General features: G+C 32.7%; 2 protein-coding genes across 3 annotated transcripts; one reads left to right on the top strand and one right to left on the bottom strand.

The window, feature by feature from the left end:
- The first annotated feature begins 2,225 nt into the window (after window positions 1-2,225).
- On the top strand, window positions 2,226-4,202 carry LOC115878377 (RNA-binding protein 41-like). 2 transcript variants are annotated; one of them, XM_030894854.1, is made up of 4 exons: window positions 2,226-2,518; window positions 2,575-2,865; window positions 2,990-3,687; window positions 4,019-4,202. In XM_030894854.1, the coding sequence occupies exons 1-4, from the start codon at window positions 2,373-2,375 to the stop codon at window positions 4,117-4,119; spliced, it is 1,236 nt and encodes a 411-aa protein (XP_030750714.1). In that variant the 5' UTR covers window positions 2,226-2,372; the 3' UTR covers window positions 4,120-4,202. The 2 variants fall into 2 exon arrangements, with proteins under 2 accessions (XP_030750714.1, XP_030750713.1); XM_030894853.1 differs by having other exon boundaries at window positions 2,987-3,687.
- Window positions 4,124-23,206, bottom strand: LOC115878376 (RAC serine/threonine-protein kinase). The gene is made up of 12 exons (XM_030894852.1): window positions 22,893-23,206; window positions 21,980-22,100; window positions 21,653-21,859; window positions 21,369-21,493; window positions 21,020-21,255; window positions 20,782-20,963; window positions 20,611-20,723; window positions 19,057-19,151; window positions 18,854-18,999; window positions 18,244-18,331; window positions 14,778-15,019; window positions 4,124-5,281 (listed from the first exon to the last, which is right to left on the bottom strand). Exons 2-11 carry the CDS (start codon window positions 22,090-22,092, stop codon window positions 14,783-14,785), a joined length of 1,542 nt encoding a protein of 513 aa, XP_030750712.1. The 5' UTR covers window positions 22,093-22,100; window positions 22,893-23,206; the 3' UTR covers window positions 4,124-5,281; window positions 14,778-14,782.
- Between the last annotated feature and the right edge of the window lie 351 nt (window positions 23,207-23,557).

Below are 23,557 nucleotides of genomic sequence, written 5' to 3'. Positions count from 1 at the left end.
CTGGAAAATTTAAGAACTTTTGTCGGATGTCACTTACAGATTTTAATACCTTATTAGTTTTAAATGACATAAAAATAATGAAAAGTGATACCAATTATACCGAAAAGCAATTTCACCTAGAGAAAGGCTAGCTATAAATCCTTTTGCTATAACCTTACGGGTCTTGGCGATTTCTAAACAACTCCATTCGGCCATTCCATTTTTGATATTGGATCGCAAACGTGGTAAACAAAATCCCGTCCAAACCGAACGTGCAATAGTGCGAATTTTCTTTGATGTACCGACACGGCGTGGAACAGCGTCGAGCACGAGCAAGCAATCATTCGCTCGCTCGCAGAGCCGCCCACTCCAGTTAAGCGTTTCTATAGAACATACCCGAATTCTTACTGGCTCATCTGGTCTGGACGCCCCTTTAGAAGCACCGTAAGAGCGCTTTTACACACGCTGGCAAAATTGGTGCCGGTGTCGGAGTTGAAATGAATTGCAATATAAATAAAGTCAGTATAAATTAGTCAGGGACCGGCAAAAAATACAATAGAATTAAATACAACTGTCGGAACGCGTGCAAAGCCGGCACCGGATTTTTCCAGTGTGTATGCAAGCGCTCTAAAGTAGCTCTGCGGCTAATCCAATTTCTGATCGATAGTTCTTTTTTATATCTTAGTTTTTTACGTAATAAACTTTCTGTTAATTATTGCCATAATCAGAACCATAATTTTGACAGTTTGAAGTACAGCCTAACGCACTATCGCCATTTTAAATCAACTGCAGTCAATTACAGAACCTTTTTGACATGAAATATCGTTTGAAGTCCAAAATACCTATCTGCCTTACCCTTTGGCCTTACCTATGAAATTCTGAACAAAAAAGCAATTTAAAAAAAAAATAATTTCTTTTCTTGTGCCTATGTTTAGTACCATTAGTAGCGTACTACAACAAACTATGGTAAGATAATTTATTTAAATTAAACCAAAAATGTATTTAACATTTCCTACTACGGAATGTACAAATTAGAATTTTGATACCCTAATGGTGCGTTTAGACTTGAGCACGCACGCACTGATCCTCCGCGAATGCTCAAGTGTAAACGGCTGTGCGCGCACGCTCACTCTGAATCTGCCTGTGCGCGAGCAGCCGCGAACGTGAGCCGTCTGGTGTCGGTTTTTGGTCCGTGCTCAAAGGGATTTTATCATATGATTTTATGTGTGCGCCAACGCTCAATTTGCACCGGCAATTTGTTTTGTCTGCGTTCGTGCGTGCGTGATTTTTTTCGTTTTCTTTATTAAAATTATGGAGTGGATCAATGAATCTTCGTTATTATTAATTGAAGAATATGAAAAGTTGCCTATATTATAGGATGTTAAACATTCTTTAGTATTATTAAAAAACCAAAAAAAAAAAGCATGGCAAGACCTTGTAAATAAAATTAACATTGAATATGTCGATATTAATGAAATTGCTATTCTAAAATTTGTATCTTTTGTTCGTAATTTTTGGTGTTATTAAATTTTGTAAATATTCAAAGTCGGGCCTGGTGATTCTTGTAAAGTTTTTGAATTGATCATAGCCCTCCTCAGACACTAAGTTGTTGCAGTAAATTATATCGATTTCTAAAAATTTGGGTTTGCCACCAGCGACGATGTTTTCGATTTTTCTCCTTTTTAATAATTAAGCTGTGCATAACAATGACTGCAGCCTCGACTATTTCTTGGTCGTCCATTATTTTCGCCAACACAACTCTGCTGTGCGCGCACAAATGGATCACTTCATTCGTCGAAAAATAAGTTTTTAATCTGAACGGAGCCGAGAGCGCGAACGAATGCCGTGCGCGCACGCTCAGCTCGTGCGTGCTCAAGTCTAAACGCACCATAATATAATTTATTTAGTTATGTTACGTGCATTTATTTATGATATACATTAACACAATAAACAATTAAAGCCAACCAATGTTTTTAGCACGTTTTTAGGTATAAAAACATTTTTTTTCCAATTTAACCTAGTTCTGCCAGGCTACACCAGGTGGCGTATATTTTCAATTTTTAACATGAAGTAACCAGTTCTTTAAAATACATGATCTATGGTTCTTTATGCTCATCCCTAAGGATCATATATAATTTGCGATCATATGTAATAATTACATCCACAGATTATTTACAATAATTAATCCACAGAACACAATGGTTTTCTAAATTAGTCTATGGATTTTCGAAGTCAAGGTTAAAGCTGTCAAATGTCAAATAAATTAAAATAAAAATAAAAATATTTATATTGTTTTATAGTTTTTTAAAAATCTATTCTAATTTATGGTTTCTTTGATAGTCTTTCTGTTCATAAGTTAGATTTTTAGCAGTACAGTGACAAGCATATAAATAATGTATTCAATTTTTAATGGCAAAGCTAAAAAACATGATTATTTAGGGGAAGGTGAACCTCCACCGAAAAAGATTGTAACTGAAGGCACTATTTTGATTAAAAATTTAGCAAAAAAACAATTAAAAACCAATGCAACATTAACAGAGTAATTTGATTTTTAATGTGCGTTTCCAACCTTTATTATCATGATTTAAATTTCAGACAACTGTTACAAAAAAAAGAATTTGTATCGAGTGAAAAATATACAGATATTACCAGTCACATAAGTGGAAAATCTAATTTGACTGATTTTAAGACGTCCATAAACAATGTAGATACGTGGAATTTGTTTAAGAGTAAAAATATTAGTGATAGAGATATCGAAATGTATAAGGAATATATTAGCCACAATAACAAATTTTGGGAAAAACATAAACACATTAATAAGGATGTGTTAGTTAAACAATTAAAATGCATTGAAGATCTATTGGAAACGACTGACAATGTGAATGAGTAAGCAAAAATTATAAAATTTCAATAATGTAAACAGTAAAAAGTAATATTTTCTTTTTTTATAATTAATATTTTATACTGATTTTTTAATTTAAATATTGATTTAATATTTTTTTTTCAGCAGACCTCTACCAACATTATCTAGACATCAGCAACAATATTTAAATTCTTTAAAACCAAACAGCATTGAAACAAAATTGTTAAAATTTGCAACAGAAAACATTCAAAACACACAGAAATTAGTTTCCAATGGACCAATGGATGAACTGTCTAATATGGAAAAACAAATTACTGAATCTATTCAGCAATATACACATTTGGACTATAAGAAAATTCGAAAAAAGGCAAGATCTCTGGGAAACAAAATAATAAGCTTAGAAGATGATATCAAAAATATAGGGAATTGTGATAACAGTACAAAGCTAAAAGATAAGTTGCCCAACAATTCTCTGTGGGATATAAAAGAAAAACCTACCATTCCAAATACTAAAATAATTGAAAAATCTAAAACATACAGTTGTAAGCCTGAGACTCTTTATACTATAAAAAACGATCAGATTATTAAATTGGATGATACAGAATTGAAGAAAAATTCTCAAAATAATTCCTGCAAGTCAAAGCTTAGCATTGAGGAAATCAGAAATATTCAAAAATTTTCTGATTACGAAACAGGAATTCCTTCCAGAATGTTATTCTTGAAAAATTTATCAAAAAATGTTAAAGACACTGATTTTGACAGTCTTTTAGAGAACATCCATACTTCTTATACTATAAAAATCATGAAAGGGAAGATGCGAGGCCAAGCATTCATAGAATTTGTAGGTAAGGAAATAAATTATACCGTTTCATCGAAAAAAAAACGACGTCAGAAGGCTGGGGAATGACAATCTACAAACTTAACGTGAAACTTCAAAAATTAACACTAATTAAAGAAACTAAAAAAATCGGCATCACAGTGGCCTTTGAAATAAATGTTTCAGGAAAAGAGGGCCTTTTTTCTAAATTCAACATTAATTTTTGGTGAATTTCAAGTTATTTCTAAAAAAAATTCTTCGTTGATGAGATTATCAACATTTGAAAGACCTTTGTTACGCCGTGCGCCGTTTGTTTCGATTATATGGTAATATAAACATCAATTAATTTTTGTTTTTAGATGAAGGTGAGTCATCCAAGGCTTTGAATATATTAAATGGTGTTATTTTAGAAGGCAAGCCTGTGATAGTACAATTTGGAAAGAGAAAAAGTAAAACTTGAGATATCCAGATAATAAAGATTTTAATTTGTCATTTGTACACTCAAAATATTAATGCAAAATAAAATAAATGCTAGAATCTGTACTATTTCTCCATATTATTCTATTATTATTTCCTATAGGATAACAAATTATGAACTATACACAACACTGTAAGCGACAAAGTACCTATTGTTTATGTTAACTATAGTTAAAAGCCATCAATGACAATATATAAATATGAGATAGGAAAAAATGAACTATCTACTTATATTGTAAATAAATATTAGTTGAAAAAGTTCAAATTAATATCATTTGTAACCAGTTCTTAAAAAAGAATTTATATATTACATACTATGAATCAATAACCAAATGATATAACCCAGATCATTTGGATAAGTTATGTGAAATGATTCACCTAATAAATACATATAAACTTAAAATATACCGGGTGTACAAAAAATTTAAACAAATAACTTTTTATTGAAAAACATGCATCACGCAGAATTACTTCAGTATGCACAATAAACTTTTCAACTCCCCTCTGACATATTTCAATATGTTGTGATCTAACACTTTGCTTATATAAAGAAGATTTTGGAGATTTGGGGCTAAGTCTCTAAAGTAATTCCGCATATTTTTTTTTCTCAATAATGCAATAGTAAAACATACCCATTTGTTGCGAACTGATAGGCACACCCTGTAAATCATAAATTGTAACCATGTAAAGAATTCAATCTGAATTTTAAAACACTTTGTGTAAGTTTTTCATTTAATCAATAGTTATATCAAGTAAATTTAAAACAAGTCAACTGATAATTGATGCAACACTCTTAAATTACCTACACTGAATTAAAATTTACATCTTATACAATTAAAATCATTACACACCTTGTGCAACAGTTATAAATATAAAATAAAACACTGAAGTACCGACCAGAATTCTTATAAACTTGCTAGAATCTATATATCAATAAGCACAGTAAGAATAATTAGATATATGAACTGTGGTATTAGTCTTCTTGCATTAGCAAATGTTACAACAATTCTGGTTTACAGCACTTTTTAATTCTATGTACATATGTACCAGGCCAGTCATGGCAGTTAGTAAAGAGTAAAAAAAAGTATCACAATATATCCATTAGTAGTCCATTCCTGCATTTACCGTTTACTGTAAGTATGAAGCTGAAATTAAGAAAAAAAAAATATTAAAAAACAGGCACAGAATTACCTAACTAAAGTCTCTAGATAATATGAGTAGACTTACTGAATGCATTTTGTCCATTTTTTAAGATTTTCAACCAAAAGTAGTATTCCAAACTACATACACAGAGTTACAATATGATGCCAGAAACGACGTGTTAAATACATTTTATCCCTAGATCCTTTATTACTAGAGAAAATGGGATACAAATAAAACAAGTAAGTTCGTCATTTAGAGCCACCCTGGTGGTCTAGAAGAAACTAATGGAGAGTTTTGGCATAACATATTTTAGCGTTTCATTACTTAATAACGCTAACCAAAAAGGTAAGGCTAATCCAAGAACAGTTAACCTAATAGGACTGCTTATTCAGCCAAAAGTACTACTCGCTTTGTGACGTCATTGTAGCCCTTGTCATGGTTATTAGTCCTTATCCGGCAACCAATGATACACACACGTGCATTATTGGTTAGCGAATGCAAAACGTTCATTATTTAGTTTATTTATTTAAACACCTTATATGTATGCAGTATAGAAAATTAACTGTATAAATCGTATTAAATACTCGGATAATGCATTTTTAAGAACAGCAGTTCCCAGCATCACCTTTTGCAAGCATTCTTTTTAGAGTACTTCCATATTTTGCTTTAAAATAATTAATAAACAAAATCGTGGGCACTTAGTATGCACTTTGTCACAATCCACAACACAAAATGAACGTATTTATACACTCTATAGCTCTAAAGACTTTAAAGACACCTTTTTCACATTTAAAATTGACAAAATAATTAACTCAAAATTTCTCAGCTGTTATTTTTATAAGTTTACCATAGGCAACTAATAATACACACTATCATGACAAGGCCACGAAGTCTTTGACAAGGGCTACAATGACGTCACAACTGTCAGCTGAAGCGCGGGATAGCTGAGCAATCCAGGATACATTAAAATACGCAACCAACCGTCCAATCAGATGAAAGAGGTACGTACCCTATCGTTGGGTATTGTGCAATCACGTGATGCTCATGTCGTATGACGGTTAAATCTTTGGTTAGAATTTTTGTTGTTGTTTTTAACTGTTTTTACAGTTTTTACTTTATTTTTCTATTCACATCAGATTTATATTTTGTAATTGCCTATCAGACAATACGTATTTAGAAAAATAATAAGAATTAGGATCGTGTTTTTTTTTAAATCCTGGATATTAATTGGAACCCTTGATAACATTACTGCTTTTGATATAAAAAGTGCATTTTTTATTATTTACTTGGGCTAGGATATTAAAATATCGGTTGGATTGTACGACATAAATAGATGTAGGTATGATTATTTATATATATGTATGTATTTATAAAGCTTACTATCTGATTTGCATTTTCAGTTTTTGATCAGATATTTCATTTTATTTGTGAAATGCCCACAAAAAAGCTTCCAATGATTCAACATCAGTGTGTTTGCTGCATAATGGATCATTCCTGCTGAATTTTTAGATCATTTGAAGACTACACGGAAAAAACCAGATAATATGTTACATTTTCATAGAAATTGATAGCTAGACAATTTTATAGGCAAGTGCATTATTCGAGGCACCATCAAAGAAAGCAATAATAATATGCTTAGTCCCAGAGATATTACAGCTTAGTTATTTTGCCCTACAGGAGAAAAACCAGAGTAGTTCACTCGTAATTGCATTTTCTCGGCTCCAGTTAAAATGAACAAAGCTGGTTTTTCCTGTGGTCTTCATTTGAAATAACGTAAATAAATGTTTATACATATGTATGTGATGATTAAATTGGTGTTAAGGAAATAAAAATGTTTTTCGATATTAATATATACCTATATATGTAGATTTATTTTGAAATAAATTACACTTTTAACAGTTTAATAGAGTTTTTAAAGCCAGTTATAATATTTATATTTTAAAAACTTGAAATCATGTGGATGTAGTCACGCATTAAACCACAGACTAACTTATATAAGTCAAAAAGTAGATTTTAGTGTTAACTTTATATAACTTGTAAGTAAAATAATAAATAAAACAAATATGAAAAAACCAACAATTCTAACGTATATATTAAAAAAACAGTACAATAATAGGTATCTGATAATTCCTCACTTAACGTAGAATAATATTCTACCCAACTCAATACTATGTCCAACATGAGTTTCAAATATATCGGGCCCTAATCGTTCCTGAAAATAATATTTTTTACATTGTTATACCATATTCTAAACTATTTAATATTTCAGTCACTTTAAAAAGTTAATTTGTATTGAATAATTGTCTACCATTAAAGCAAATTTGGACTAGTATTTTTAATGGGCATATTCTGTGTATGGATGCATATTCTGTGTATGGATATAGGTACTTCCTCCAGATTTTGGGTTCAACCAATTTATTCTTAAAACCTGAGACATCTACGTATAAAAAATAGACAGGTTACTAATTATAATAAAATTTACCCCTTAGAATTATACTTTTTAACAAATAATTTCCATTGGTATACTTTCCATGGCAAGTAATCAACTTCCCTAACATTTTTAATTGATGTAATACTTCCTCATGATGCGAAAAAGAAAATCTTTTCTTTAGCACACAAAGGACAAACGATATGTTGGCTTACTTTCAGATTAGTTACTTTTCCATAGATATCCTCATGTCAATTCAAAGACGATGAACATGAAAATGATCATCACATGAAACATCACAAACTAAAAACCTAATAAACAAGTTTATATCGAATATAGAAATAAATTTAGTGTTCTTACCTATTGTAGTCCAAATCCACGTTAATAGATAATTATTTTTTTGGATTTTTATCTTTTATTTTTAAATATATTGTTACGGATTCCGTGGGTCCACTAATTTAAACTCACGATAAATTACTTAACGAATTTATTTTCTCACTTTATACACAATTACTAACTTATAACACACAACAAACTAACTATTTATAAGATTCCTTCACCAAATTGTCCGATTAAACTTCCCCAACTGTCGTAAGCGCTCCTTTTATATAGCTGTGGTGAGTGTTTCGCGAACAATCTAAAATTATCGGGACGGGTCCGCCATCTACTAGTACATTCTATTGTCTGCTTCGCTTACTTGTCGACTTGATTAAGAGATGGCGCTACAACAAAATATTGTCTTCAGGTTTCTGGACACGTTGCGGTTTTAGTTGCTCGCTTCTCCGACAGATGGCGCCACATACACCTTGACATTGCCCCCTTCTCAAATTTGATCGTCCCGATCAAGGTTTCCTGTCTGGTATCTCTTCAATCGATCCAGATGAACTACTTTCATCTTACTTCTAGGGCTGCGTTGAATCCGGTACACTACATCATTTATCCTCTTGATGACTGTATAAGGACCTTCCCATGCTGGAGTTAACTTTGGGGACCTTCCTTTCTTGCGCTGTGGATTATACAACCATACTCTATCGTCCTGTTGAAATCCCGTAGAATTAGCTCTGAGGTCGTAACGAGCTTTCATCCGGTCACTGGCTAGCGTAATCTTACTTCTCACGGCCTTATGAATTCCCAATAATCTTTCCTTCCTAACGACTCTTTCGAACGACCGTCCAACGTTATCTTGTTCCATTTTTCCTCCAGATCGAGTACTTGGTCCTTGTCTAGCTGCGCAAATCTTACAACGTTGACACCATTTCTTAACATCTTCACAATAATCCACCCAGTAAAAACGGTCTCTCAGCTTGCTCAGGGTCTTGTTTACCCCAAGATGGGCTCCATTTTACCACCATGAATTTCTTCCAATACCTGGATAACTTTCTTCCTTGGTACCAGTAACTGAGTTGTTACTGTCCTGCCATCCGCACTTTCCCACGTGCGCTTTAACAATCCATTCTCAATCACCAGTGAATTCCACTGAGCCCAGAGAGCTTTGAAAACGAGCCCTCTGTCCGCAATATCCTGCCACGGTGGTCTCTCGCCGTTACCTTCCTTGAGCCGTAGTATTGCTCCGATGTCTGGATCTTCCATTTGATCTTTCCTCAATTGTGTCGTCGTCCACTGTTCATCAGCTCTCAGCTTAAAACTCCTTATTCTGATAGTGCTTTCGCGATGTTTCATTTTCTTGTCCAAGGTAGCTCGTCGTCGATCTAGGTCGTTGTCGATAATTTGTACCCGTCCTACACGGCACCCAACGGTTTTCTCTAGTTTCCCGAACACAGTCTTCTTGGTATCACCAGGTATCATCACAATTTTCGATAATATTTCTTCCATATTTCCTGGTCTCTTCTCTTTAGATACAGAAAATTCCTCATTTCCGATTTTCAGGATGTTTCTATGGTGATCAAACGAAAAACCATGTTGACTGATCACATCCATACCCATGATAAAATCATCTTCAATGTCCGCCACTAAAACGCTATGCCGAAACTTCAAATTCCCTAACTCCAATTCCATGAAAGCCTCTCCCCGTACAACGGCCATTTCCCCCGTAACTGTACGTAAATACACTCTTCTTCTAAGAGGCATCATCTTCAATCCTCGCACTGAGTTAGTCTGCACCAACGATACCATAGCGCCTGTGTCCACAGTCATTCGATTTCTTCTACCATTGACCTTCCCGTTGATCACCAAACTGTCAGCGGTTTTTCCTAGACTCCTAACGGAAAACATCCTAGGGGCTCTGTTTTCTTCAGCCAATACTCGCTCATTAGTGTTGATTTCCGGGTGCCTATGTTCTCTCGATGGTAAACGGAATCGCATTTGGACGCGGCAATCCCGTTTGATGTGGCCATTCCTGCCACATCTATAGCAACTTATGTCCTGGGATCTTCCGATGTGCCGATGTTCTCTGGATGGTGAATGGAATCGCATTTGGATGCGACAATACCGTTTGATGTGGCCATTCCTGCCGCATCCATAGCACCTCATGTCCTGGAATCTTCTTTGGTTCTCTGTCTGGGTGTTGTTGACTTACTTGTTTATTAGTAGCTCACATAGTTTGTCGAATTTTCTACACATCTCCTCCAAACTTCTGTGGGTACTCTCGGGCTGTTCCTCTACCGTTACCGATCTTATCTTCGGTCTAGGGATGGCGCTAAAAGCAGCTTCGATTTCCAGCGCCCTGACCAGTGCTTCGCTGCTGGTAGAAAATCAGGATATTTGCAGCGCCCTCTGCGCCTGATAAAGCACTGAGCAGCGAGTTCCTCCCTAAATCCTTCCGGTGCTTCAGGATACGCTAGGTGTACCAGCCGACGTAAGTCTGCTTCAAATTCCTGCAGACTCTCTCTGGACCTCTGCAGGCGTGTCTTGATCTGGGCCTGGTAAGTTGGCGTCGATGTTGGTCGCCATATCTTCTGTCCAGTGCAGCGACCAAAGTTTGGTATTCCTGCTGTTGGGCTGCAGGAATAGTTTGCAACAGTTCCAGAGCAGGGCCACGCAGCGCGATGACAAGTGCCGCTGCTTTCTCCGGGTCAGTCCATCCGTTGGCAGCGGCGGCTGCTTCAAACTGACGGTGGTACATTGTCCATGTCGTTTGTCCATCGTAGGTTGGGGCCTTAAGGTTCGCTGTTCCTTGAACGCCAGGTGTCTTTACTTGTACCTTGGTCTTCTGTAGGTCCATCTCCAACCTTTCTATCTTCTGCTGAAGGCGCTCCTCCAGATCTTCTACGGCTTCTTGGAAGTGATTCTGCTGTTCCTGGCAACGCATTTCCAACATTGCTTGTTGCTTTTTTTCCATGTCTCCGAAGCTTTTCTGAAGTCGAATTTCCTGATTTTCTAAGATTTTCTGAAGCCGGTCCTGTTCTTCTTTGCTTTTCTCTCTGACGTCGCTCCTCCAAACGAATTTCCAAATTACCCAATATTTTCTCAAGCCGGTCCTGTTCTTCTTGTTTTCTTGTTGTCGTTGTTGTCGTTGGATTTTCAAATCTTCGAAAATTTTGTCTTGATTTTCTAGAATTTTCAGTAAGCGGTCCTGTTCTTCTGCTTTCTCTTTTTCTAGTCGGGCTCGCTCTTCTTCTCGTTCTTCACGTAGTCTTTCTTGTTCTTCTGCCTTCTCTCTTCTCATATTCTCCATAAAATCGCCCAATAATTTGCTTACTTCTTCCATTTTCTTCGATTGCTCCCTTGTACCAACCATAAAAATACTCTAATTCGGTCTAAAAATCTTCCAATCCACTTAATTTCTTCTTAAAATCCTCTTGAATCCCACTTCTGACACCAATTGTTACGGATTCCGTGGGTCCACTAATTTAAACTCACGATAAATTACTTAACGAATTTATTTTCTCACTTTATACACAATTACTAACTTATAACACACAACAAACTAACTATTTATAAGATTCCTTCACCAAATTGTCCGATTTTCAATTTCCACGCGGTATATTCAAATTTCAAAAACTTTAAACTTCCCCAACTGTCGTAAGCGCTCCTTTTTATATAGCTGTGGTGAGTGTTTCATGAACAATCTAAAATTATCGGGACGGGTCCGCCATCTATTAGTTACTTTTCCATAGATATCCTCATGTCAATTCAAAGACGATGAACATGAAAATGATCATCACATGAAACATCACAAACTAAAAACCTAATAAACAAGTTTATATCGAATATAGAAATAAATTTAGTGTTCTTACCTATTGTAGTCCAAATCCACGTTAATAGATAATTATTTTTTTGGATTTTTATCTTTTATTTTTAAATATATCTTTCGAACTACTGGTTTTAGTAATTATTAAATTAAACGAACTAAAAAGTCAAAAATAATAAACAATTCTCTTGTTAATTGTCAATTTTCTCCAGGCACCGAACATTATCGATAACGCACGATCTACCACGATTACTCCTTTGATCTGATTGGACGGTTCAATGACGGTTGGTTGCGTATTTTAATGTATCCTGTCCTATTAGTTTACTGTTCTTGAGGCTAATCAAGCGCAAAAATATTCCTTGTGAAATATAAAATAATAAATATAGACTTTTTTACGTTTTATGTTTTATTAGATCATTAGAAGTGTAACATAGTAAAAAAAAATAAAATTATGAATGCATACAAAAATAAAATGAATTAAACACAACAATAGCGCACATAGCACTTCTTTTTTTATATGATAAACAAAAACCGCTCAAAAGACGCCCTGGTCTGTTTCGTATCATGTACCGTCAATATACGACGCGCCGCCTGAAGTCGCAAAACAGTATTCTTAAGGCTGAGGACACACGAGGCGGCTTATAAGTGACGGCGGCACTTTGTTCTTAGTCGCTCATACCCGCTTCGGCGGCCACCGCCGTCCGTGTGTTTTGTACCACTGAAGTCCCATTGAAGAGTCTACGCAGGTGGCACAACTCGCGGCGCACAGGGAGTTGGATGGTCATTCTAGCGGGACAACAATCTTGTATTTATTTATTTATTAAAAAATTAAGTTGTTAATAAATTTAACTCTATGGTCACTATACAAGGTGGTGCGAATTGTATTCCGGAAACTTCGGCAGCATATTCTGCAGATAAAAATAAGTAAAAAAGTTCGTATAAATGTATGTTCTCAAATGCTTACTTTCGAAAATACAGGGTACAGAAGTTTCATTTTTATTTCGATTTTTCCCAAATAATTTATGAAGTAACGTCAATATTTGGATAAAAATTGGTGCCCGGGAGTTTTTTGATATGAGAAATTTGATTTTGATGTTAATATGACTCCTAATTGTAGAGGGCGTCCCCTACATAATTTTAACTGGTTTGAAGTGTAATTACTTTTCGTCCGTACCTGTATAAAACTACTGAGTAAAAAAATATACATTTACGAAGTTTTTTACGTAGAAAAGGTCTCTTGGTAAAAATCGCTGCGAGTAATGGTTCTCGAGATACTTGGAATCGAAATTATCAATACATATCATAATTGACAAATTAAACAATGAAATCATAAATTTGAAATGTTTATGTGCCAAAAGTTCAACAGAAACTGCTTTATCATCATTTTAACCCAGAAAAGTTTATGATTAATTTAAAAAAAATTAAAATTTCCCAAATTTATTATTTCACTCAAGTAACTATATCTACTCAACGTGTTTATTTTTTGTCAATAATGAGATGTATTGTCTATTTTTATTCTAAATATATTGAGAACGGTTGCTCGTAGGGTTTTTTACCAAGAGACATTTTTTACGTAAAAAATCATGGAAATGTATATTTTGTCACTCCATAGTTTTATACAGGTACGGACGAGAGAAAAGTTATTACTCTTCAAAACAGTTAAAACACATGTAAGTGGCACCCTCTACGCGTAGGTGTCATATTGACTTCAAAATCAAATTTCTCATGTCAAAAAACTTCCAGACACCAATTTTCATCCACATATTGACATTACTTCATAAATTATTTGGAAAAAATCGAAATAAAAATGAAACTTCTACACCCTGTATTTCCAAAACTAAGCATTTTAGGACATACATTTATACGAACTTTTTTACTTATTTTTATCTGCAGGATGCGCTGTCGAAGTTTCCGGAATACAGTTCGGACCACCCTGTATATTATTTAATTTTATTTAAATCTCAAACATCGCTACATGTTCTGTCCCGCTAGACTTACCATCGGTCTCAGTGTTGCGCGCCGCTTCGACGACGAAAAGCCGCCTTATGTGTCCTCAGCCTTAATTTTTGAAACAGTTGTGTAGGCCTCCGCGGCTGACGTCGATGAGACCATGTATTTTGTAATGCTTAAGTACCATTAAGGTGTGATTTCCTAGCGACGCGACGTCTGGCGTACGCGTCTCGCCGCACACTGGTTCGTTTTTATGAACGTACGTGGCTAAAACCTGTATTTATTATACCTATTAATATTAATGAAAAGTAATCACACTTTTAAGGAGCCTACGTTGGCTGCGCAGATACTCGCGACGCCCATAAATCGCCGCGTGTGCTTTAGCTCTTATAGTCGCTTCTGTATAGCTCAGACATTCTTAATCCTCAAATTGATGGAAACGGATATTTTATATAAAAAAAAACTGTGTACATATTTGAAGTGAAACTTCTTACTAACATCTATTAAATTGGAGGACTTGAAGGCATGTTTGAAATAGTGACATATAATGCTGCTTTAATATAAATATTATTTTCAAGTCTTCTGTCATCTGTATCTTTTGTTTCCTTAATATCCTGCACATTTTGTGTAATACCATCCAAAATACACACTTTTATGCAAATGTCTAATAATGTTATGCTTAAATTTATAAGAAGAGAAAACATTTTGAACCTAACCAACAATTCGTATTTATAGAAGTTTACAGTAATTCTTTGTTAATTTATACGAATATTCTCGTTGATTATTGGTTTGAAATAAATATGATGATGGCCTCCAATGAAAATGCGAGTTGATTAACTCTAATTAAAAAAATCCTGACAAAAATGTAAAAAATGAAATTAAAATGGTAAATAGAGTAATTTCAATTCAAATTTGAACAATTGAAAACGTTGATTATTAATTTTAGTTTTATTAGTTAAAACGTCCTTACCCTATTTATTGCATATTTCCAACACTTGCCATGCTACCTCCCATATGACCTGAGCTACCCAGAGTTGAAGAAAAGTCTTGGTAACTGAACTGGGTGAAAGAAAATTGTGGTTCTTCTTGGATGAAACCGAGAGGACCAGAATTATCTGGCGGTGTCAGTTGGACACTCTCGCCTGTGAATTCTTGATCGAAATATCTTGTATCTGTGTCGGACGTTACCTGTGGCTTGAATGGTGGTGTTATCTGAATTAAGAGAAATAATTCATGTTTAAACATTATATAACAATTATAAATGCAACATGTTATTCACAAATTCGTCAACGTTAACTTTTATCTTTAAAACACTCTGCAAAATTTTCCTAAAACATTATTTTTCGTTAAAAAACAACCCTTTGATTAACCCTGTATAACAAGCAAATACTAAAGTTTATAAAAAACTTAGTTAACGAATTAAAGAATCACATTAAATTTGAAGAAAATATTTTCTGTTGCGTTTTTAACATAAGGAAATAAATTAAATTTATACACCAGTCATTAACAGAAAACCCCCAGAAAACAGCATTAGTAAAGGAGCTTTACTAATTAGAAAAATTATTTTTTTGCTTCATATAAGATATTTTTTACATGTAAAAAAATAGTTTTTTACATGACGACTTGTTACAAAATTTGGTCCACCAAAAATTACCCGTGTCGCTTCTATATGATTAAATAATTAATTCTGTGTAAAAGATGAGAATTTGCAAGGTAGCTATAGTATTATTTTTTCAAAAGTTTCCTTAAATTGTCGGTATAAAAATCTTTAAAATAAAAAGTTGTTACTTAGAACTGGAAACGTCGTATAATAAAAATATAAAATGTTACTGGCCTTATCGTTGTTTGGACACTAGGAAACTAGCATATATTTTTTAATTTTCTTAAGGCGTGTTCACACCGGCTGCACCGCTCCGCGCTGGGCCGCCCTAATCATTTTTCTGACATGTACTTTGGAAGTGTATTTTTTTAGTGCGCACAAAAGCATATGTTAAAAAAATTATTTGCGCAGCGCGGCACAGCCGGTATGAACGCACCTTTATATTACAAACTTATATATATATATATATATATATATATATATATACAGGGTGTCCCAGAAATGAGTGCAGATATTTTAAGGGGTGGTAGATCTGGTCAAAATAAACATATTTTCTCTTTACCATTTTTAAAATAAATTGAAAATAACCGAGTTATTTAACATTGAAAATTTAAAAAAATAATCGCAACATTTTGAGAACCGCCGGCAGATATTGCCAACTACATCCAATTACCCGGATCAAGCCCGGATTTCAGTTAATTCGACGCACTGTGTTGCCATATGGACGAGAAAGTATATGTTTAAAAGTAAGTCATAAAATCACAACACCTGAGGAGTTTGCAGAGATGCATTACATTTTTAAGATTGTGATATTATTAAGATTGTGATATTATTACATAAAATAAATTAAAAGTTAAATATTTAAAAGTTAAATTAAAAAACTTACCCAACATTAAAAAATATACTTATGACAGGTCGATGTAACTGCGACAGTTCTCTTTTTCGATACGCACTTAACTAAAATACACTTCATTGTGCTGCTTTACTTGTATGTGCTATTATAAAAACTGCTAAAATAACAGTCCCCATTTTTAACTTAACACATTATTTTCATATAGGCTTCATCACAATTTGAACCACTGATTTACAAAACACCTTGAAAAGCACACATTACACATTACTTTGAATACCTTTCTGAATGAATAAATGTTGAGAATTATTGTCTCTTACCGCCACTTTACAAACTACTTTCAATCTAAGAAAATACATGTTTCACTCAACAATTTTAAATACGTATTTTGTTTTTTCGCTATTTTTTCGATGTATTTCGACAATTCCGTCGACAGCCCAACCGTCAGCCAAGACAGCCGCACATCACTGGTTGGTAACTGCTCACTGCCCCTTTGTCGCGCCGGCGTGTCGAGCTTGCATCATGCAAGGTTGCCGTAGTTTCAACAATTTCAAATTCAAGACACTCGAAGCAATCAAATTCTTATTAAATTTAAAAATAAAACAGAAAACATGAAAGGAAACAAACAAAACACAAATGAATTGATTATTGATAAGGTCATAAAAAAGAAATTTATAAAATGTTTATCGTAATTCAGAATTCAATATATCGAAAACAGCCCGACGAATAATCAATTCATGTTTAATTAATATATATATATATATATATATATATATATATATATATATATATATATATATATATATATATATATATATATATATATATATATATATATATATATATATATATATATATATATATATATATATATATATATATATATATATATATATATATATATATATATATATATATATATAAAATTTAATACAAATTTAATTATTTCGAATGTCTTGAATTTGAAATTGTTGTAACTACGGCAACGTTGCTTAACATCGTCGTCTGACGCAAGCCTGCCACGACGGCGCGGCTCAAAGGACCAGTTCACACGCGGCACTCTTGGTCGACGCGCGACGTTTGGGCTGTCGAAATACATCGAAAAAATAGTGAAAAAACAAAATACGTATTTAAAATTGTTGAGTGAAACATGTAATTTCTTAGATTGAAAGTAGTTCGTAAAGTGGCGATAAGAGACGGTATTCAAAGTAATGTGTGCTTTTCAAGGTGTTTTATAAATCAGTGGTTCAAATAAAACAGAGAAACATAAAAGAAAACAAACAAAACAGAAATTAATCGATTATTCGTTGGGCTGTTTTCGATATATTAAATTCTAAATTACGATAAACATTTTAGGAATTTCTTTTTTGTGACCTGGTTGTGAATAATATGATGAATCATTTTCGTAAACGTCATAAACGTAATGTTTTAGTTAATTTTCGGTGGTTTTTGTTAAGTTTTCATTGAAAGGGTAAGTACTAAAAATAATTAATGTGTTTTTTTTTCTATAATAATTATTAATAATGAGCACTGATAAAAATTTAACATTCCTAATTTTTGAGTAGAAATTTGTCTATGAATTTATAAATGTAGAACTATGTAGAATGTGGATAACATAGGAGGTTGCAACACTGCAAGGTTTAGATACACCGTAGAGAAATCTCAGTGAATAAACAAGTGGCTCTAAAAAGTTTTTTCAAATTTCCCGGAAAATGTCAAGAAAATTTTTAAATTTTCAACATTTTCTTTTCGCAAAAAAAACCTCATAGGCGTGTTTCTGGGGTTGAACTACACTACCAGTTAAAATATTTGCACTTATTTCTGGGACACCCTGTATATATATATATATATATATATATATATATATATATATATATATATATATATATATATATATAAGATAATTCAAATTAGGTATTATTAGCTAATATCTATTATTTTAATAGAAACACTTGAAAAATAATTTATTGAGAATAAAATCATTACCCTTTTTAATTCAAGGTCTTTCCAGTTAATGCTGCTGAAGAATGGATGAGCCATAATTTGTTTGGCATCATCAGGACCTCCCCCTAACCTATAAAAACAAATCATACATTTTTGTAATAATAACAAAGAAACATACCGTGGCTGGTCATCGAAACTATGTCATCTAGATTTTAATGCGCGACAGAGAATATAAATGACCAGTTGACAGACAAAATCAAAAGCGGCATACAGTGTAGCCGGTTTTTTACGTTTATAAGGAAATGTGTGTAGAAAAATACAGGCTATTTTAAAAACTTTCATGTATGCTACTGAAGTGAAGATAATATATCTAAGCTGAATACAATCTATTACAGCTGTAGTAAAACGACTAACTAATAGTGAAAAATAAAGTTCCAACCCAAGATGCAAGATTTTTCGTAAACGCCTACTTGTGCGGTTTGAAATTTTGATGCGAAATCCGACAATACCGCATAGGAGAAATGTATCGACCCAATTTTTATCTCTTTTTAATACATTTGATCTTCCATTAAGCTGTCTACATCACTGTCTTACACGTTAAAATCCAGACCGCGCAGTTTCAATGACTAAATCAGTATATCACCAATGATACCTTTTTGTTGGATCCTTAACAAGCAATCCGGAAAGCAGATCTTTGGCTTCTGCACTTAAATTTCTAGGAAACTTCACGTCAGACATCAATATTAATGTAAATAAAACATCATGATCCCTGTTGTAAAACGGAAGTCGGCCGCACATCTGAAATAAAATTTAATATAATAAGGAGAAATGCACATTCAAAAATACTATTCTTACCATTTCATACATGACAACTCCGATGCCCCACCAATCAACAGCTCTCCCATAATCGTTATCTTCCAAAACTTCGGGGGCCAAATATTCAGGAGTGCCTAGATATACAGAAAACATATTCAATAGGGTTTTCTATACCTATCTAGCTCAGATTTTGAATCAAAGTGATTTTTCATTAAAATGGCAATCAGGGTGGCTGGTGTCGCCACGGCAATTTTCTAATGACTGTTAGTAACTATATTTTGAAAATCGACATTAGTTTATGGACGTTATTATTTCGATTTATAACAGTTTACTTTAATTTGCCCACAGTAGTTTAATAAGTAAGTATTCATTATTTTATCAAGAAAAATAAAGCAGTATCTGCTGGCGGAACGAATGGATATGTTACTAGTAATTTTATTTTGTGAGGAAAATTGCCTCTTGGCCTCATACCCAAATATATCTAAATAGGAATCTCCCTGATAAGTGTTCCTTTGAAAAACTACTTGTCCTATTTCGCAGAGCTGATACCTAGTGTGGTTTATAAAAAATCTATTAGGCAGAAACCTGTTTAATAAAGTGAAGAAAATTAATTTGCTGTAATTGGCTCTTCTATAGAAAATCCTTATATCTACAAGTCATCGTAAAAAAATCAAAGAACTACTTATATATACTATTAAACTATAGTAGGTAAATTAAATAAAAGTAAACCGCTATAAATTTAAATATAGTTCATAAACTAATTTCGAAAAAATAGCTACTGTCACTTGAAACTTGCCAGGCGACACCAGCCCTCTTGGTTGCCATTTTATTAAAAAATTGCTCTTTCTGCAAAATCTGCGCTAGATAGGTATAGGAAACCCTAATATAATTTGAAAGAGCATTTGAATCAGCTTCGATTTATTTTTAAAATACATGTTGTATTTGAAATAACGAAGTTTTTATGTAAAATCAACATTTAAAATAGACCAGCAATTTTTGATACCTCTGTATACATTAAACGAAGCAATTAAATTTGTCAGTAAAGTTTTTATTTCGCGGGATTAAAAGTCAGCACAAGAATTAATTCTGAAAAACAATGTACAAGGTGTTGACAATATATTTTTTATTATAGCATGTATATTTAAATATCTTGAAAACCAAAGCTTGTAAACATATTTAACTCTTATAATAAATGCTTTATATTGTGTCCAAGAATCCAAAAATGAAATAAAATACTGGGTGTTCCATAAGAAAAAATGTAACTTTGGTGTGGATCTTAGTTCTGGCATATCTTGTATATTTCAAAATAATTTTAAATTATACACGTTGCCCTCCCAATTTTGTTTCTACATCTTTCCGTTTTCGTATAATCAACCGAGGCGAATGAGGTGCGCCACCCTGTATAAGGAGCAGTTAGTTAATTTTATAAAATAAATGATAAAGGCGCAAAAAATTATTAATTAGCCTTTATTGTAATATGCTTATTTGTTGTATAATTAAGTAGTGTATTGTAGGTTTTAGTTGTTTAATGAATTTACTAAGTGTGTTATCACGCAGATCACAAGGATCCCCCCAACCTGTAACAGTACCTACCACAAAATGTTTTAGTTGTCCTTCCATAAGTAATGTCTTCTTTACAAAGACCAAAGTCTGTTATTTTTATATGACCATCTTGATCCAGGAGTAGATTTTCAAGTTTTAAATCTCTGAAATAAAATAGTTATTCTAAATTGTTTCTTCTTAAAAATTTGTAAAAAATCTTACCTATATATAATACCCTGTGAGTGTAAGTATGCCAATGCTGATATTATTTCAGCCCCATAAAACTTTGTCCTTTCTTCTGAAAACACTTTCTCTCTTGACAAATGGAAAAATAATTCACCACCATTGACATACTCCATTACAAAACATAATCTATCGTTTGTTTGAAAGGAGTACTTTAATGACTATAAAAAAATTAATTAAACAAATATTTCAGAATTAAGAATTAAAAAAAACATACTGTTAGAAAAGGATGATTTGTGGTTCTGAGTACCCTATTTTCAGTCTGGGTATGAGCAACCTCATCTTTCTGAATGATAACTTCCTTCTTCAATATCTTGATAGCATACAACCTTTCTGTTGCTTTTTCCCGACATAAAATAACTTTTCCAAATGTTCCTTTACCCAAAACCTTGAGGAACTCAAATGATTCTAAGGTTACTTTTCTCTTTCCAGAAGTACTTGATACTGAAGTACCTACAACAAATATTTCTGTCAAATAATGCAAGAGAATTGCAGTTGAAAATGAACAAAAAACATGAAAAATAATAAATATAAATGATAATAAAATTTTAAGTAATAATTGGTACCTTGCAAAGAGCATTTTTCCCATAAATCACCTAACATATCAGGATTGGATGGGTTCATTTCAACATCTTCACAATCATTTGTCAACATTTCAGACACTGATTTTATTGCCATTACCCACTGCTCTCTGTTATAAATATTATAATATCAATAATCTAAATTAAAAAAGCTCTATAATTGAGAACGCAAATCAAATTACAATTGTTTTTTCTTCCCAAATTATGAATTTCTTTAACCATAGAAAACATACATTTGTAAAAATAATTTAGTCTCAGAAATATCTTACCTCTCTTGTGGTGTATCTACATGAAACATTCTCTCAATAACTGTTGTCCATTGTAATCCTCTGATTATGAATGTATTAGGTTTTGGTCGATCTGTTGTCATAATTTTGCACCCTTTTACAGTAAAATTGTTCAATGGGTCACTATAAGAATCATCTGGTTTTGCTTTAAAACCATTTAAAGCTCCATCCTCAAATAACACAAAGTATCTAAAAAAAAGATATGTATATATTTTAAATTATTAACAAATATTATTTCTCTAAGTTTATAATGTGCTAAAATATAATTTCTTCATTTGTTCAAAATATATGACAATATTAAATGTATACCTGGATCTCCATGTCTTTATATGCTCTCCTCTTTTATATAACCAACCCTCCTTAACAATTCTGACTTTGCGACTAGACCCTGAGGGTCCTACATCTACTGGTGCTGAATTCATATTTCATACTAAAATTTTACAGATTAGTATATGTTTTGATTACTTATCTTTATACAGTACAACAATAAACAAATTTAATAATAAACAGATATGAAAAAACATTTAATAGTCGTACACCTGCTTTATGTGAGAATTTAACATTAAAAATAAACAGATAGATAAATATGTATGCAAAAAGTTGTCTTTAAGTGTAACTAATTGCTAGTTTACATATAAATTGAATTTTATCTATGATCTATGCTATGACCTCTCTTAGCATAGACTTCAGACAGTCAACTATTTACAACAAAAAATATGTAAAAAACAAATAATACACAAAAACAAGTAAACGTAACTTTAGGTATTATTAAATATAAATAAATGGTTCTTTAGTAGATAAACTTATAAAATTTAAAATATTTAAATATAGATACGTTTATTTAGACATTTAAAATCAAATTATCTGTTATTATTGTTGCCGAAATATCCTATTTCAAGTTAATAATTGTATAGCTATGTTGTGTAGGTACTAATATTTGAGCATTATGTAATTGTTGGAAAACACATTACTCCCATTTGCTTACATAAAATATTAATGAAACATAATATATATATGCTAGTACATACGATAATATTGTTTATTAAATTATGTACCTATTAACGATATTTTTTACGCATTATACAAGTACAAATGTGAGGTTAAGAGTCGTCAGATTTGGACTTTCTGATTTTAATTAAATACTTATTAAGTTAATGAACATCTAGGTTTGTACAAAACGGTATAATAATAATAAACAAGAGTATAATAATATGACGCTTACCAATAGTTGTAAATTGCAGCATTATTTAAAAATATATTTTCGAAGTGAGTGCTTTGACCTTCTACAATTAAACACCAACTGTAAATTGTTGATTGATGAAACTAGTTGGTAGGAGAACCAAAAATAAGTATTCACAAGTGTATTATAGTTATTATGCTATTAACACCTATATTTTTATGAAATTCCACAGTTCAAATTAGCAACACGGATCAACATTTATCTTAATTTATCTACACAACACAAATAATAAAAATCTCCATTTTAATTTACAATTCTTCTTCTTCCTCTTTCCTCACAGGCACCTTATTCTTTCATAAGTGGTTTTACGGCCTAAGCTGCCAGGACCCATAGGTATACTTTATGTTGCTCACTTCAGACTGCTTCAGTGAGGAGCACCCACGGAGGAATAAGAGAGAGGAGGCCCAGGGAGGCCCTTACCCGTTTTTATCCTACAGAAATAGTAGCAAAGTATAGTCACAGAACAGATACAAATTTTGTATCTGTATTTTGTAAAAAAAAAAATTGTATCCGTTGACGCGTGGTAGCGTCTTAAGCCCCGTTCTCAGAACTGCGTCGTGTCGACAGCGACACTGATTGACACTTCAAACGACCAATGGGAGCTGTACTAAATTTAAAATTGACAGCTGTTTGAATTTTGTACAAAT

This window comes from Sitophilus oryzae, unplaced genomic scaffold (genome assembly GCF_002938485.1).
Source record: "Sitophilus oryzae breed Bouriz unplaced genomic scaffold, Soryzae_2.0 scaffold_1508_pilon_pilon, whole genome shotgun sequence".
NCBI lineage: Eukaryota > Metazoa > Arthropoda > Insecta > Coleoptera > Curculionidae > Sitophilus > Sitophilus oryzae.
This window is presented reverse-complemented; position numbering and strand designations above follow the sequence as displayed.